At 37.9% G+C, this 17,919-nt stretch overlaps 2 protein-coding genes across 4 annotated transcripts; both read right to left on the bottom strand.

The window, feature by feature from the left end:
- Window positions 1-2,298: 2,298 nt before the first annotated feature.
- On the bottom strand, window positions 2,299-3,465 carry LOC117318902 (protein let-653-like). The gene has a single exon (XM_033873833.1). It carries the CDS (start codon window positions 3,463-3,465, stop codon window positions 2,299-2,301), a length of 1,167 nt encoding a protein of 388 aa, XP_033729724.1.
- Window positions 3,466-7,300: 3,835 nt separating this feature from the next.
- Window positions 7,301-17,201, bottom strand: LOC117318904. 3 transcript variants are annotated; one of them, XM_033873837.1, is made up of 3 exons: window positions 17,089-17,201; window positions 8,241-10,330; window positions 7,301-8,138 (listed from the first exon to the last, which is right to left on the bottom strand). In XM_033873837.1, the coding sequence occupies exons 2-3, from the start codon at window positions 9,193-9,195 to the stop codon at window positions 7,879-7,881; spliced, it is 1,215 nt and encodes a 404-aa protein (XP_033729728.1). In that variant the 5' UTR covers window positions 9,196-10,330; window positions 17,089-17,201; the 3' UTR covers window positions 7,301-7,878. The 3 variants fall into 3 exon arrangements, with proteins under 3 accessions (XP_033729728.1, XP_033729727.1, XP_033729729.1); XM_033873836.1 differs by having other exon boundaries at window positions 7,301-10,330; XM_033873838.1 differs by having other exon boundaries at window positions 7,304-10,330.
- Window positions 17,202-17,919: the final 718 nt, after the last annotated feature.

Genomic DNA, 17,919 nt, shown 5'->3' with positions numbered 1-17,919 from the left:
AACCCAGTGGTCTCTTCCATTATGGTGAATTTGAACAGAAGGTGAAACTACAGATTGAAAAGCTATTTGGTTTTTCCATTTGCATTTATTTGAATCATATACTGGAGCTAAGTTTGTCAACTGAAAACCATTCAAACCAGGAAATTGTTTAGACATTATTGATTGTACTTCATTTATAATATCAGAACAAATCCATTCTTTATTGGAAATTTTAAGTTAATGGCTTTCATTTAAGTTATTTACCCATGGGTTTTGTAGCGACTCTGTGCTATCAGCGACTTTACGTTTTTTAACAAGTTGTACATTATCTTCGCTAATATTACATGTATCAGAATCTTCTAACTGAAATCTTAATTTCTTTTTGGAACACGTGGTTTCCTTTTTTACAGGACTTAAGGTTTCCTTTTTAATAGATTGATTTGTAGGAGTCTTTATTTGTTGAATAGGAGTTTTTGATGGACCTAGTTTTTTCGTAGATTTTGGCGTTTTAGGTGGCGTACTATCTACCATTATTGTAGCATTATCTTGATTAAGAGTAACCGAATCAGGTGCCGCAAGTACATCCCTATCATAATCGTTACATCTGGGTTTTTCTCTGTCTGATTTTTTATCGTTTCTTTTTAAACTGTTTTTAGATAACTGTTTTAAACCAACGGTTGTTTTACTGTCTACAATTTCATCCCCCATTTTCATTCTAGCAGCCATGATATGGTAACAAGTTCCAGTAGACGGACATTGACAAGTTTCCTTTGGATATAATGTAACTGCATATTTAGAATTGTTGTTCCCACATACAACGAACGCTTTTTGATTTTCAACAAAAGTGACACCATTATTTTCTAAAACTAATCTTTTGTAACCAGTATTTAAAGTCTCTTTTAATATGATTCCAGCAAAACAGATTAGTACAATTTGGTAACACCTTTTTAATTGCATTAGAAACACCCTTTTCTCTATCTGTTATAATTGGAATATTCTTTTTCAAAAGTTTTGGAACTTTTTCACAAAGATAATCAAACAATCGCTCGTGACATTTTTGAAATTTCCTTTCATGTACCAAAAATGCTAATGGAATGTTAGGTTTGTTTTCAAAAAGGATATGTTGGAAAATGACTGGTGTCACATAAAAATCACCTAGATTAAAAGTTGTGTCATACCCTGAACACATTGTTACTGAGCTATCGTCTAAATCTAACAATTAAAAGTTGTGTCAATCTCGTGTACAAAACCATCCAAGTGATGAGCAAGTAAAACCAAATTATAGATTTCATCCCTAGTAAGCTGTTTAGTTTCTCTTACCTTTTCTGTGACATACTCGATTTGTCTTACATTCCTAGCATTAAGAACCCCTATATACTCGCCACTTTCTACGTTGCTATTTGTACACTGTCTATCGAAAATTTCTGAAGGGGACGAACCATTTTCTGACATTTTCTTGATATCATTTAGCACGGAAGGACATGTCCGAACAAACTCTGTATTACTACTCTTACTATTACCATGTGGAAGAGGGGAATACTCTGTATGGTCACCCTCATATACGACTAAAACCAGATTTGGGTTTGACGATAAAGAAAAACCTTTACGGACAAAATTGGCGTTACCTAAATCCCTTTTTCTACCTTTACGATTCCTACCAACAACACCTTTGTTGCAACTAGCATCAGTCTTAATTTTGAAATACTTACGACTTAGACAAACATCAATCTCTCCTTTCACTGAAATATTGGAACTACCGTTATTGATCCATTGGTACTGATCACATTTCCAGTCGTCTGGATTCTTACATTGAACTAAGTAGCACTCACCTCCCTTAGGTTTAACCGGTGGTATATTCGAAACTCTATCTGTGATAGGATCTTTAAGGATGCTAACTATGGTATCAGTTGTTATATTGATGTTGGTGTCATAAACCTGCACACCACCCCCTACAAGGAGTTGTTCTGACTCGGGTATACTTACCGATCTAGTAATCTTCGTTTTACTTACAGACGTAGTGACCTTTGGTTTACTCACCGATTTCCGAAGCTGTCTTGTCCGGTTTTTCTTTTGTCGACGACTTAAAGTTGGAGTAGTTTGCTGGAGTATCACATGGAGTAGTGGTTGGAGTAGTTGCTGGAGTATCACATGGAGTAGTGGTTGGAGTAGTTGCTGGAGTATCACATGGCTGGAGTATCACATGGAGTAGTGGTTGGAGTAGTGGCTGGAGTAGTGGTTTGAGTATCACATGGAGTAGTGGTTGGAGTAGTTGCTGGAGTATCACATGGAGTAGTGGTTGCTGGAGTAGTGGTTGGAGTATCACATGGAGTAGTGGTGATCGAGTAGTGGTTGGAGTAGTTGCTGGAGTATCACATGGAGTAGTGGTTGCTGGAGTAGTGGTTGGAGTATCACATGGAGTAGTGGTTGCTGGAGTAGTGGTTGGAGTAGTTGCTGGAGTATCACATGGAGTAGTGGTTGGAGTAGTTGCTGGAGTATCACATGGAGTAGTGGTGATCGAGTAGTGGTTGGAGTAGTGGCTGGAGTATCACATGGAGTAGTGGTTGCTGGAGTAGTGGTTGGAGTAGTGGTTGGAGTATCACATGGAGTAGTGGTTGCTGGAGTAGTGGTTGGAGTAGTTGCTGGAGTATCACATGGAGTAGTGGTTGCTGGAGTAGTGGTTGGAGTAGTTGCTGGAGTATCACATGGAGTAGTGGTTGCTGGAGTAGTGGTTGGAGTAGTTGCTGGAGTATCACATGGAGTAGTGGTTAATCGAGTAGTTGCTGGAGGTCGAGTAGTGGTTGGATCAGCAGTAGTTGGCGTCTTAGTTGGTGGCGGCGTCGTACTAGTGCGTCGTGGTAATGCTGGCCATGATGCTGGATCTTCACTCACTGCGAACGTTGGTTCGACATCTACATGAACGGGTGGCAGAGAGAGAAGTGCGGTAAGGTACGGAGTCTGGGTAGGGGGTCGAGTCTGGGATGGAGTAGTGGTTGATCGAGTAGGGGGTCGAGTCTGGGATTGAGTAGTGGTTGATCGAGTAGGGGGTCGAGTCTGGGATGGAGTAGTGGTTGATCGAGTAGGGGGTCGAGTCTGGGATGGAGTAGTGGTTGATCGAGTAGTGGTTGGAGTATCAGATGGAGTAGTGGTTGATCGAGTAGGGCCTGGGGGTCGAGTCTGGGATGGAGTAGTGGTTGGAGTAGTTGCTGGAGTCTGGGATGGAGTAGTGGTTGATCGAGTAGTGGTTGGAGTAGGGGATGGCGTAGTGGGTCGAGTATTGGCTGGCGTAGTTCTGATGTGGGCAATTCCGGCGAGGAGGTCGTAGATGACACGATCGGTTCCCTTGAAACTCAGGTGGAGACCATCTCTACTTAGTAGCTGTCCGTCAATCTTTCTGCTGCGGGTGAAGTTCGGATGAGGGATGTAATGGAGCTTTTCTATCATGTCTGCCAGCGTCCTCAGGGAATCGTTGATCTCTCGGGCCTTCATGTTGACGTTCGCGATGAAATGTGGTCTCTGGGGTGCGTCCTCCCATCTGGACTAACAAACCAGATATCGCTATCTGGGTCAACGGGGAAGCTGACCAAACCCTCTCACACAGTAGTTGAAACCGGTTGAGGACGATGGCAACGGAGTCATTGTGAAGGTTATTAGCACCACAATGTAAGACAATAATGTCAAAATTGGGTGCTAACTCTTCTATCTCGTCCCACATCTCCTCAACACGGTAGCCACTGCGAGAGACAACGAAGATATCATCACTCGGACGCAAGTACTTATGAAAGTACTTGGCCTGTGAATGACCGGCGATAAGGGCTGACATTATGAGCACTAAAGTATTGGAGCACTAGTAAAGCAATATGTAAATATTGTGGATTAATCAAACCATGTGGATTAATCATTTTGGTACATCTATTTATACTACTTGACCTGTACACGTGGGTGAACACAGTTTAGAATCATAGAAATGAACCATTTCATTGGCCACTTACAAAAGTCACAAACAAATCAATTAAAAACCAATTATATGTGATAACCGATCAGTTACATCTTCTCTTAATCCGCAAGCTGGACTGCATTATCTTATAAGTAGTATATAATTGGCTTCCTAGTTAACAGTCGTCGGCCAGCGTAAGCTCATCTAAAGATTAATTATATTCATCAAGGTGTGAACGAGCCGCCAGTTACCTGGTCATGGTGACCGGTGTACCGTGTAGGCCTATTTGTTGTTTTAGTATAAGCTTAGACGTAGTGTGCTATCGGCTTGGACATACTTGTAAAATGGCGTCCGTGAATTTCACCTAGGTTCATTCCGGCCACCACTTTTGCACCGAATTTGTAATGAATATTAATAAAAGTTATATCAGCTTAAAGCCTATACAATTATCCTGTCTAAAGTGTGTCCCGAACAGAAATCGGTTAAGTAATGAAAGAGTTATGGAGCAATAAAGATGGAAATATACATGTAACTTTGACGATTTTGCTATTTTTTCACACCACGTCAATTCATTCCGGCCACCACTTTTGAAAGTAATATTGAACATGTATTCAAACAGTTTATACCATGTGAAAGAGTACTAAATTCTCCGTTTTTGGGTGAAAAAAATCTGTTCAGTAATGTTTGAGATATGGGTATTTATTATAACGAAAACAGTTGTAAATATCGACATTTTTATTCCATATGGCTTCATTCCGGCCACCACTTTCACTTCTAATTTTTGATACTGTTAAATATAACTTATATCATTTTAAAGGGGATAAGTCAACCCTTTTACTTCTGGTATCCGAACAAAAATCCATTCAGTAATAACGGAATTACAGTTGAGTGTAGACTAAAGGTTACACAAAGTGCACTCCGAGTGCACTCCAAGTTTACCTGGAGTCCTATCAGGCTCCAATTCTACCTGGGTACACATGTATCACATGTACCTGTAACCAAGTACATATACACATACTGTTTATATATAGATGTATACTTATATACAATTAAGACTCCTAAAACATGTAACAATAAGATATGTGTTACTGTTTTATCTTTGTATATACCATATAATTTCATTGGTTCATTTTTACTTGGTTAACAAACAATGCATCTAATATAATTAATTTTTTTTTTTATTAGAAAACCCTATATAAGTGACTGAATAGATATGGCACTTTGTTGAAAAATGTATGACAGCATTCCTTTGATTTGAAGAATTTTAACAAGCCACGCCATAAATGAATAGAAATTGGGAATAAACAGAAATGTATTTGGCAAGTTGTTTGTGGTCTCTCAAAATGTACTGTCTGAATGTGTACTGGAAATATCTTGTGCTCAAAGTACAACTGTTTTTAATATTTCAAATACTTCACTTCCAACAGTATATATTACTTAACATACAATACAAAAGAAAGCTTGTTTTTTTATCACCTTGATAGCATATTCTGGATCCAATGTCTAGTTTTGTTTAGAGTTTAACATCAGACTTACATTTCCATTTGGTAAACCAACTGTTTTTTTGTTTTGTTATACTTGCCTAATTAAATCCAGGTCATACATGGAGTTCTTTTAACTGTTATGTAAGATACAATCCCCCCCCCCCCCCCCCCCCCCCCCCCCCATCCCCACTCCCCACTTCCAGAATCAATATTTACCTGTATATCAAGCGTGATTATAGGGGTGTGGAGAAAAGACAGACTTGTACACTGACCCCAATAATGACCCCTTCCTCCAAGTTTACCTTATAAGGTGTGAAGATCAGGACAGGTGTACACACAGTCATCTTATTATATATAAAGACCCCCTTAATTGTTAGATGGAAACTGGTCATCACACCTTACCTTTACCTAGCCTGATTTTCCTCTGGCCCTGACCCCATATCTGGTGTATATGGTGTCAGGGCCAGAGGAAACTCGGGCTAACCTACATGTATACCAAGTGCATATAAAATATAGGTACAGACTTGTGACTGTCTATATCTGACACATTTGAAATGATATGATTGTTCATTACTTTTAAAATACTATTACAACAACAGTTATAAGTCATTATCATATATATACATATATATAAAAAAAAAAAAAAAAATATTTCATTTCAGACTGGTACTATTACTTTGTGTCTTTAATATTATAATGTAAGTATGTATAGAGTATTAGAAGTCAATTATAATGTAAATCACCATAGATTAATATGATTTCCATGTTTGAGTTATAAGTAAATACTTATCAAACATTCCATACACTAACTGCAGCTTACCTTATGATTTTTTTTTAAGTTTAAACATTTAACTGTATGATTTTATAATTTTCTTGAACAACCGTTGTACATTCATGACCTGTATCTGTTACATACAATGTATGAGTGACACATATCATGATAGATATTGACTGCATAGGAATATAAAACGATGTAGTTCCAACAGGTAAGCTTTACAGGTAAATGGTACATAGGTTGCCAGTGTCCAACTGCCATGGGGCAAATTGTACCTCAGGCTCTATAATCTTAATTCCTGGACAAGAACAATGTGTACTAATTACGGGTATACGGCTATAGGTTGGTTATGGGAAATGGTGAATTTGCATTTATTATACCATTGGGAATAATACTGATTTTTTTTTTACTTTAATCTCTTTCTTTACAATTATTTTTTAAAGCAATGTCTTTATATTTTTGAATATAACAAGATAAGAACTGCGTCATTTCTTAATTTGATTTACATTATTTTTTTCTGAACTTGTATCATTCAACATTTCACCTCTACATACCGGACACCTGCATAAACCGGCCAATACGTTTAGTCTCAATGACTTACAGTTTAGACAGGTTACAATGTTATGAGAAACAGCTTATTTTTACTTTCTAATTTCGGTATAGAATAACTTCATTTCAATACAGGTGGTCTTCTAAAACCTGTTTACCAGTTTGTTAATGGTTTTACAGCTTATTTTTCATCTGATGATGGTGGGCTAAAAAAACACAAAAAGTAATTAAATACTGTTAACTTTCAATATTTTGAATAATCAATAACATAATATAGATACATTATCTAAACTTCCTTTAAAGTCATGATATGTGTACAGAAATAAATATTCTAATTGAAATAATTTTTTACTTCCTTAATAAAATGAAATACAGTTTAATTACATTTTGATGAAATATGAAATAATAAGCAATTAACTTTCATAAAAACCTGATTATAGCATAAATTGTAAAACTGTATTTTATGGATCTTAATAAATATAGATTTAACATGAAGGCATTATTACCATGCATTAACAATAAAATAAATATCCCTTGTAGACTAAACAAATGTTAATAGTAATATTAACAGAACAAAAGTAATTTGTAAAAATCTATTTATTTATAATAAATTATATTAAAAGCATCAAAGTATTAATATTTATATATGATATAATCTGATTATAGACCCGGGGCAGACATGGTGTCGTATAGGACTCCAGGTAGACTCGGAGTCCACTTGGAGTGCACTCCAAGTTTACCTGGAGTCCAAACGGAGTGCACTCCAAGTCCAAACGGAGTGCACTCGGAGTGCACTTGGGTGTAACCTTTAGTCTACACTCAACTGTATGACCTAATAAACACAATAAATCAACAAAAATCTCTTCACGCCTGAGTGCATTCCGGGTTTTGTACTCGCCCCTTTTGTTTGTTGTTGTGAACAATGATGAAAATAAATTGTTTCTTCAACTTAATCTTTGTTTAATTATACACCATGTTATACAAGTTAATGTATAGAAGGTTAAGAAGTATGTGTGACTATTTATCAGTATTTTTATTTACAAATAAACTTGACAAGATGATCCTACAAAAGGTTTCCACAGTGTTCTGTTCGTTGCTGTTTATTTTGTCATTATGTTACACAAGTTAATGTATAGAAGTGTGAATATTTAATACTTTTATTTATTAAAAACTTTGACAAGATGATCATACAAACGGTTGTTATATAACTCCCACCTCTCTCTCAATTCCTTTGCCATGTCTAAAACAGATCTCCCGTCATTAGTAAGTATGGTCGTGATGTCATACTTACCTCCTGTTTTCTCTACATACTGTTTTACGTGACGTTCACAATCAGTGAACATGTCTACATCTGATGTCCACCTGGCTATGTGATGTAGACAATTATACCCGTAGTTATCTACAGCTGTAGTTAGTGCTGGGTCTAACTTACACAGCTCTAAACTAAGCTCCCTTTGTCCCCAACTACAACTATAATGTAATACTGTATACCCGTCGCTAGTTACAGCTGTAGTCAGTGCTGGGTATAACTTACACAGGTATAAACTAAGCTCCCTGTGTCCCTGACCACAACTATAATGTAATACTGTACCCCCACGGTTATCTACAGCTGTAGTTAGTGCTGGGTCTAACTTACACAGCTCTAAACTAAGCTCCCTTTGTCCCCAACTACAACTATAATGTAATACTGTAAACCCGTCGCTAGTTACAGCTGTAGTCAGTGCTGGGTAACACTGACACAGGTATAAACTAAGCTCCCTGTGTCCCCACCTACAACTTTCATGTAATACTGTAAACCCTCTGTAGTCCACTAACTGTGACATGTACTGTCCACACACACAACTCCTATGTACAACACGACCATCTTCTGTCTCACACTTATGTTGTACATCCTCAACTCTACACAATGATTTAAGTACCAATCTCTCCACTGTCTGAAATAGACCAACGTTTCCTGTCTGTGCCACAAGATGGAGCGTGCTTTGTCTACCGTCATCAGTCCCATGTACCAAGTCTGGGTAAGTGTCACACAACATGGTCACCATCTCTTCTCTCTCAAACAAACACGCCTCCTGTAGGACATTGATATTGTAAGTATAATATATATATGATGATCGTGACTCGCGTGCCCTCGTTGTAGGAATGACGTCATACTTTAGTATTTGTGTCAGTAGTGGTACACTCCCACCCTTCACTACAATAAACGGTGTATCATTGTCGGGTGTGGCACCCACAGAAAGGAGATACGAGACACGATCTTCTAAACCAGTAGAACAAGCTTCATTTAACAACCCACATTTTATCAGTTGGTGTAAGTTTTTGTCATCATTCTGACCACTTAGCCATCTGATAAATCCCTGTAGAAACAGTGTGTCTGTCCATACGTCTAATGTAGCTAAATAGTCACACTCACTCAAATACCGGTAACGTTTAGGATCAACAGATTGAAACTCTTTCACTATACGTTTATACATGGCATTTGTTTGATTATCAGATGATATAACTATTCTGTTTGGGGTGTTTTTTGTTGTAGTTACATAACTGAGGAACTTTCTGGGACAATTCTGTATGTAGCCAGTGGGAGTTTTCTCTCCATACAAAAGTGCCACTGTTTCCTCAATGGAGTCGTGGTTGAATTTGAAAGAGGGATATTTTACCCACAGTGTAGATTCTTTTCTCACCAGCCAACCCAAAAGGCATTCTAATGACTCCTTTACAAATTCAGCTTTCTTCTCTTTTTTGTAAATAAGCTCAGATGTTGGGTTAACTTTACTACATCAAAAGCAAATGCTGCTTTCATTTTCTCATTTTCCTCAATATTTTCAATGAAAGGGTCTAAATCATGTTCTACAACTGAGCCGCCATTGAGGAACAGATACAGCAGACCATAAAATTTCCCGTCTTCTAATTTAGATAAAGAGGATTTAAAATAATGCAAAGGTCTTTCAAAGAATTTGACTCTCTCTGTTTGTAAACTAGGTGTGTCCCTAAATAATCTACAACACTGTGGAAACCCAATGTCTGGGGCCGAGGCCACAATCTGTTTCTCCTCATCATCTTTCCATTTAACAAATTCAGTTTTTGGTTCATACAACCTTAACAATGCAAGTTTTTCTTTGTCTTCTTTGTACTGGCTAAGGTCAACAATGTTTTCTTTGGTAAATAATTTTCCAAGGCCACTTAAAGAATTAATCATTCCACTACGAATTGTAATGACCAGATAATTAGACTCAGATTCATTTCCACAAAGTTTTGCAATAATTTCTTTTTCTCGTTTCTCCCATTCTTTCACATCTTCCTGACACACAACATTCGTTCCAAAGATGTCATCAAAATAAATAACTAATTGTGACTTTGGTGCAACTGAATCTAAGTCTTTTATCTCGTGTAGTTGTAGTGGTTGTCGACATCGTTTATGTTGCCCCTCCTCTTCATTACAGCACAGCAAACCGAGAAGTTCAAGTGCAGCAGATGATTTCCCGTCCCCCGAGTTTCCCTGGATTATAACAATTTTGTTCTCCAGAAGTTTTTGATGGGCATCTTGGAGACTTTTGGTAGAAATATACATGTAGCTTTCTTTTTCTGTCTGAATTGTAGACTTTGTTGTATCTGCAAGGAAAGAAGATTAAACTTGTAAGAACAAACATCAGCATGACAAAGCCAACATTCACGAGTTCCCTGGGAGCATGAGACAATATTTTTTTACATAAAAAATGACAGACTCCCTACCACGAAAAAAAAAATAAATAAAAAATAACTACAATATATAGATACGTATAACTTATCACATATTACTGAACCTAATATTACATCATGTACATGAAAGGTTTCTCTATCAGAAATACATGTACATTTTTAACACAAACTATTACAAAAGGCTCATAGAACCTTCATCGTTCACCAATTGATCAATAAATGCTCCTCACGATCATTTCGAAACCCTAAACCTTCAGAATCAGTCAAAGTTCAGATTAAATATTTAAGGATTAATATCAATTATTTTTTCTGTTATACAGTCATAACAGAAAAAACTGGAGTGTACTCTAAATAAACCGCGAAGCGGTTTATGAAGAGAGTACACTCCAGTTTTTTCTGTTATGACTGTATAACAGAAAAAATAATTAATGTTAATTCTTATAATTTAATTTCGTCTTATACACACCAAGATATTTCACTTTCTTTGGCGAACTCTTTTCTGTGATAAATTATTACGCAACGTCATCAGCCAATCAAAAATGACATTACATTTCGCAACATCAAAAAATTTGTTATGGAGGTATAACAAAATTATTTTAGCCAATGAAAATGCGCGTTTCATACAAAATTAAATTATTCGGTTTTAACTAAATTTTTGAAATAATGAGACTTTACAAATAATGATTAATTAAAATTGTCCTTCCTGATATAGTTTATGATTATTTTCCTTATTTTAATGGATACAACCTGAAATCTTGTCATGTTAAATCAATGCCACCGAGGAAATTATTACATCACTCAAAGGGATTTGGGTGCCAACCAAATAATGATCTTGTTGGTTCTGTGAAAGACTGATCATTGCTTTACTTTCTCTTGTTAAATTCCAGTACTTCTCAAGAATAAGCAAGAACAAATTTAAAATGTCAAAATATCCTTTGTATATATACTGTCAGCCATATTGATTTCCTTATCAGTCTTAATAGTAAATCGGACACAACTAGGGTCTATGGGACCTACATTTCAGTTGAGAATTACTGTTTTAGTAGCCTTCCAATATTTCTCAAGAAACTTCAAGCTGTAACAAGAGATCCCAGAGGGATCTTGGCAGATCCCAGAGGGATCTTGGCGCCCACCATTGAATGATCTTTATAGGTTCCATGTCAGATTGATCTTTTCTCTACTTTTCCCTTCCTCTAAGTCTTATATTACTAATCTGTGTAAATTCAGAAACAGCCCTCTAGTACTTTTCAAACAAGGGGAACCTATATATAAAATTTAAGATTTAGCGATAATGGCTGTCTGTCGGCCATGTTGTGTTCCGATTGGTCCCAAAATGCAATACCAGGGACCAAGGGGAACCTACATATGAAATTTGAGAAAAATCCCTTCAGTACCTTGTGTACAATAGCGATAACAAACTTCAATTTTCAAAATACAAGATGGCTGCCTGTCAGCCAGGTTGTTTTCTGACTGGTCTCAAAATCCAATATGCATAACTAGGCACAGAGGGCAACCTACAAATGAAATTCAGAAAGATCCTTTCAGCAATTTCTGATAAATAGCGATAACAATCTTCAATTGTCAAAATCCAAGATGGCTGCCTGTCGGCCATGTTGTTTTTCGATTGGTCTCAAAATGCAATATGCATAACTACGCACTGAGGGAAACCTACATATGAAATTTGAGAAAGATCCCTTCAGTACTTTCTGAGAAATAGCGATAACAAACTTCAATTGTCATAATCCAAGATGGCTGCCTATCGGCCATGTTGTTTTCAGATTAGTCTCAAAATGCAATATGCATAACTAGGCACCGAGGGAAACCTACATATGAAATTTCAGAAAGATCCCTTCATAAGTTTCTGAGAAATAGCGATAACAAACTTCAATTGTCAAAATCTAAGATGGCTGCCTGTCGCCGATGTTGTTTTCCGATTAGTCTCAAAATGCAATATGCATAACTAGGCACTGAGGGGAACCTACATATGAAATTTCAGAAAGATCCCTTCATTAGTTTCTGAGAAATAGCGATAACAAACTTCAATTGTCAAAATCCAAGATGGCTGCCTGCGGCCATGTTGTTTTCCAATTGGTCTCAAAATGCAATATGCCTAACTAGGCACCAAGAGGAACTTTTATATGAAATTTGAGAAAGATCCCTTCAGTGCTTTCTCAGAAATAGCGATAACAAACTTCAATTGTCAAAATCCAAGATGGCTGCCTGTCGGCCATGTTGTTTTCCAATTGGTCTCAAAATATAATATGCCTAACTAGGCACCAAGAGGAACTTTTATATGAAATTTGAGAAAGATCCCTTCAGTGCTTTCTCAGAAATAGCGATAACAAACTTTAATTGTCAAAATCCAAGATGGCTGCCTGTCGGCCATGTTGTTTTCAGATTGGTCTCAAAATGCAATATGCATAAATAGGCACCAAGGGGAACCTACATATGAAATTTCAGAAAGATCCCCTCAATAGTTTCTGAGAAATAGCGATAACAAACTTCAATTGTCAAAATCCAAGATGGCTGCCTGTCGGCCATGTTGTTTTCAGATTGGTCTCAAAATGCAATATGCATAACTAGGCACCAAGGGGAACCTACATATGAAATTTCAGAAAGATCCCTTCATAAGTTTCTGAGAAATAGCGATAACAAACTTCAATTGTCAAAATCCAAGATGGCTGCCTGTCGGCCATGTTGTTTTCCGATTAGTCTCAAAATGCAATATGCATAACTAGGCACTGAGGGGAACAACCTACATATGAAATTTCAGAAAGATCCCTTCATTAGTTTCTGAGAAATAGCGATAACAAACTTCAATTGTCAAAATCCAAGATGGCTGCCTGTCGGCCATGTTGTTTTCCAATTGGTCTCAAAATGTAATATGCCTAACTAGGCACCAAGAGGAACTTTTATATGAAATTTGAGAAAGATCCCTTCAGTGCTTTCTCAGAAATAGCGATAACAAACTTCAATTGTCAAAATCCAAGATGGCTGCCTGTCGGCCATGTTGTTTTCAGATTGGTCTCAAAATGCAATATGCATAACTAGGCACCAAGGGGAACCTACATATGAAATTTCAGAAAGATCCCCTCAATATTTTCTGAGAAATAGCGATAACAAACTTCAATTGTCAAAATCCAAGATGGCTGCCTGTCGGCCATGTTGTTTTCAGATTGGTCTCAAAATGCAATATGCATAACTAGGCACCAAGGGGAACTTACATATGAAATTTCAGAAAGATCCCCTCAATAGTTTCTGAGAAATAGCGATAACAAACTTCAATTGTCAAAATCCAAGATGGCTGCCTGTCGGCCATGTTGTTTTCAGATTGGTCTCAAAATGCAATATGCATAACTAGGCACCAAGGGGAACCTACATATGAAATTTCAGAAAGATCCCTTCAGTACTTTCTGAGAAATAGCGATAACAAACTTCAATTGTCAAAATCCAAGATGGCTGCCTGTCGGCCATGTTGTTTTCCGATTAGTCTCAAAATTCAATATGCATAACTAGGCACTGAGGGGGACCTACGTATGAAATTTCAGAAAGATCCCCTTATTAGTTTCTGAGAAATAGCGATAACAAACTTCAATTGACAACATCCAAGATGGCTGCCTGTCGGCCATGTTGTTTTCAGATTGGTCTCAAAATGCAATATGCATAACTAAGCACCAAGGGGAACCTACATATGAAATTTCAGAAAGATCCCCTCAATAGTTTCTGAGAAATAGCGATAACAAACTTCAATTGTCAAAATCCAAGATGGCTGCCTGTCGGCCATGTTGTTTTCAGATTGGTCTCAAAATGCAATATGCATAACTAGGCACCAAGGGGAACCTAAAAATGAAATTTGAGAAAGATCCCTTCAGTACTTTCTGAGAAATAGCGATAACAAGAATTGTTTACGGACGGAGGGACGGAGGGACGGACGGACCACGGACCACGGACGCAGGGCGACTTGAATAGCCCACCATCTGATGATGGTGGGCTAAAAATCAAAGAATTAAAGATGGCTGCCTGTTTGCTGTTTTGTTTTTTCAATCACGCTCTCTTTGGAACGGGCATATTTAAGAACCTCCATGAAAAATTTACAAAAGATCCGTGCCCTATTCCCCAGGAAATCACAATTACAAGGATTTTATGGACGGACAACGAACCACAGAAAAGGTCTATTTGAATTGTTCATGAACTGATATACCTAAAGAGGGGTGAGGGCTGGTGATGGTAGTGAGGAGTTGGGGGATAAAAAAGTCATTTAAAGAATAAGAGGCCCATGGGCCTGAGCAGGTCGCGGAGTTCTGATACATTACAGTCAGAGCCAATATGTGCATAACATCAAAATGTCATTCCATAATGTTATTCTACCCAAGTTTTGATTATAATTTTTCTAATAGCAATTAAACAAATGATGCTCAGAAGTGTGATTTCCCTTTATCAACTATAGTAAATTTTACCCCTCCCCAGAGGGGAAACGTGAGACCAAAGGGTGATGAAATTCAAACTTTTGGTTAAGCAGAGTGTTTGATTTGAACTTATTTGCGTGTTGAGAAGACAATTTTTGAAATACAGTTAATTTGACCCCATTTTGCTCCAACCCTCAGGCCCTGGGAGGTGAGGACCATATAATTTACACTGTTGGTTGACTTTGACCATAGAAGTTTCTCCAAAATTTCATTAAAATTGGTTCAGGGATTTCTGAGACGGCAAAAATGTGAATTGTTAATGGACAGACGACACCTACTGCACAACAATGAACAAAAGGAATTACAAGAGGACCAATGGGCCTGTATCGCTCACCTGGCTCTACAGCAACTTTGAAGTTGATGAGGTCATTTCTAAAGATACCATGTTGATTACCTCTTTATTCAAAATTCATTGTAAGCTAGTTTTATTCATTTTAAAAATTTTCTAGTTCTTCATTCCATCATTCTATTGGCCTAATATCAGGTCTATGAGGCTCTTGGCTATCGCAAATTTCCCCCCTGTGACCTTGAATGTACGTCAAGGTCATTTATTTGAACAAAATTGGTAGCCCTTCACCCCAACATATGCATGCTACAGGCCCAATATCAAGTCCTTGGGCCTCTTGGTTATTGATAAGAAGTCGTTTGAAGATTATAACCTATTTGACCCCTGTGACCTTGAATGAAGGTCAAGGTCATTTATTTGAACAAACTTTGTAGCCCTTCACCCCAGCATGCTATAGGCCCAATATCAAGTCCCTGGGCCTCTTGGTTATTGAGAAGAAGTCGTTTGAAGATTATAGCCTATTTGACCCATGTGACCTTGAATGAAGGTCAAGGTCATTTATTTGGACAAACTTTGTAGCCCTTCACCCCAGCATGCTACAGGCCCAATATCAAGTCCCTGGGACTCTTGGTTATTGAGAAGAAGTCGTTGGAAGATTATAGCCTATTTGACCCATGTGACCTTGAATGAAGGTCAAGGTCATTTATTTGAACAAACTTGGTAGCCCTTCACCCCAGCAAGCTACAGGCCCAATATCAAGTCCCTGGGCCTATTTGATTAATGAGAAGAAATCGTTTGAAGATTATAGCCTATTTGACCCCTGTGACCTTGAATGAAGGTCAAGGTCATTTATTTGAACATACTTTGTAGCCCTTCACCCCAGCATGCTATAAGCCTAATATCAAGTCCCTGGGCCTCTTGGGTTTTGAGAAGAAGTTGTTTGAAGATTATAGCCTATTTGACCAATGTGACCTTGAATGAAGGTCAAGGTCATTTATTTGAACAAACTTTGTAGCCCTTCACCCCAGCATGCTACATCCCCAATATCAAGTGCCTGGGCCTTATGGTTATTGAGAAGAAGTCGTTGGAAGATTATAGCCTATTTGACCCATGTGACCTTGAATGACGGTCAAGGTCATTTATTTGAACAAACTTTGTAGCCCTTTACCCCAGCATGCTACATCCCCAATATCAAGTCTCTGGGCCTCTTGGTTATTGAGAAGAAGTCGTTTGAAGATTATAACCTATTTGACCAATATGACCTTGAATGAAGGTCAAGGTCATTTATTTGAATAAACTTTGTAGTCCTTCACTCCAGCATACTACAGGCCCAATATCAAGTCCCTGGGCCTCTTGGTTATTGAGAAGAAGTCGTTTGAAGATTATAGCCTATTTGACCCATGTGACCTTGAATGAAGGCCAAGGTCATTTATTTGAACAAACTTTGTAGCCCTTCACCCCAGCATGCTACATGCCCAATATCAAGTCCCTGGGCCTTTTGTTTATTGAGAAGAAGTTGTTTGAATGAAAAAGTTGACGCCGGACGGCCGGACGGACGACGGACGCCGCACCACGGCATAAGCTCACTTGCCCTTCGGGCAGGTGAGCTAAAAATGGATGACTTCAGACTTCAACTCAGGTGACCTAAAATTTGACAGACGACAGAAGCTGGCCCTGACAATAAGACAACCTGTTTCCATCAGTCAGCCACAATGACTATGTGACGTATCAGATAACATGTGGCCTTGACCTTTGATGGATAATTTCATCAACAGTAATTGTTATATCAAAATCAAGTATTTTGTGTGTTCTTTAAACATGTAAACATCCAATGTTTCAAATGTTTCAGTAGCTGTCGTCCCTGATGAAGTTTGGTCCATATGGGCGTTTTGTTGTATCCCTCCAATCTCAAGACTCACCTATCATAGCTGTCAACTTAGGATCCCTTCCTGTAAAATAAAATGATCCAAGTCATGAGATATTTCACATAATTATGATTTAAAAATTTACAGTGACAAAATAAATAGAAAATAGTTTTGAATAACAGGAAAGTGAACACCCTCCCAGTTGAATGTTGGATTGTCGGAACTTATGTGAAGCATGGAAAACTGTGTTTCTATTCAGTCAAATGTTGGACAGAGATTTATTGGTAAGGTACAGATTAGCAGACATAATTATAAGTTATGACATAAGAGCATTGTCCACGGGGCCAGCATGTGTGGGACACAGTGACTCCTCCGGGTAATCTCTTCTTGTCCAGCATTGTTTATGATTATAGGGTGAGGATCTTATCTTTCCCAAGATATGGAACATGAACTAAATTCCCAGGGGCTGGACTAGACGTTAGGTCAATCCCGACAGTGAACTAAATTACCAGGGGCTGGACTAGACTTTTGGTCAATCATGACAGTGAACTAAATTCCCAGGAGCTAGACTAGACTTTCGGTCGATCCTGACAGTGGACTAAGCCCTGTCATGTATAATGGTTCAGTTATAAACAAGTACTACTTGTGCATAGTACCATTCGTATGATTCACATGCAAGCTTGATTATATTATATCATCAATGTATATGTCAAACGTTTGATTGATCTTGATTAAACAGAACTACTTGAGAGCCGCCATGCGTTAGAGTTGGTAAAACATAACATGGTGTCAGAATCGGAAAGAATCCGCCCAACTACAAGACATCGGTCTTGAGAAACACTGAACAAAGGTTCAAGAAGTAATATTGCATCCAACATGGAAGCT

The sequence above is a fragment of the Pecten maximus genome, unplaced genomic scaffold (genome assembly GCF_902652985.1).
Source record: "Pecten maximus unplaced genomic scaffold, xPecMax1.1, whole genome shotgun sequence".
Lineage (NCBI taxonomy): Eukaryota > Metazoa > Mollusca > Bivalvia > Pectinida > Pectinidae > Pecten > Pecten maximus.
The sequence above is the reverse complement of the archived record's forward strand: the minus strand, read 5'-3'. Positions and strand labels throughout refer to the sequence as shown.

What these genes read in the sequence shown, in the direction of transcription:
- LOC117318902 (XM_033873833.1), bottom strand. Translation starts at nt 3,465, where the DNA reads ATGAAGGCCCGAGAGATCAACGATTCCCTGAGGACGCTGGCAGACATG.
- LOC117318904 (XM_033873836.1), bottom strand. Translation starts at nt 9,195, where the DNA reads ATGTATAAACGTATAGTGAAAGAGTTTCAATCTGTTGATCCTAAACGT.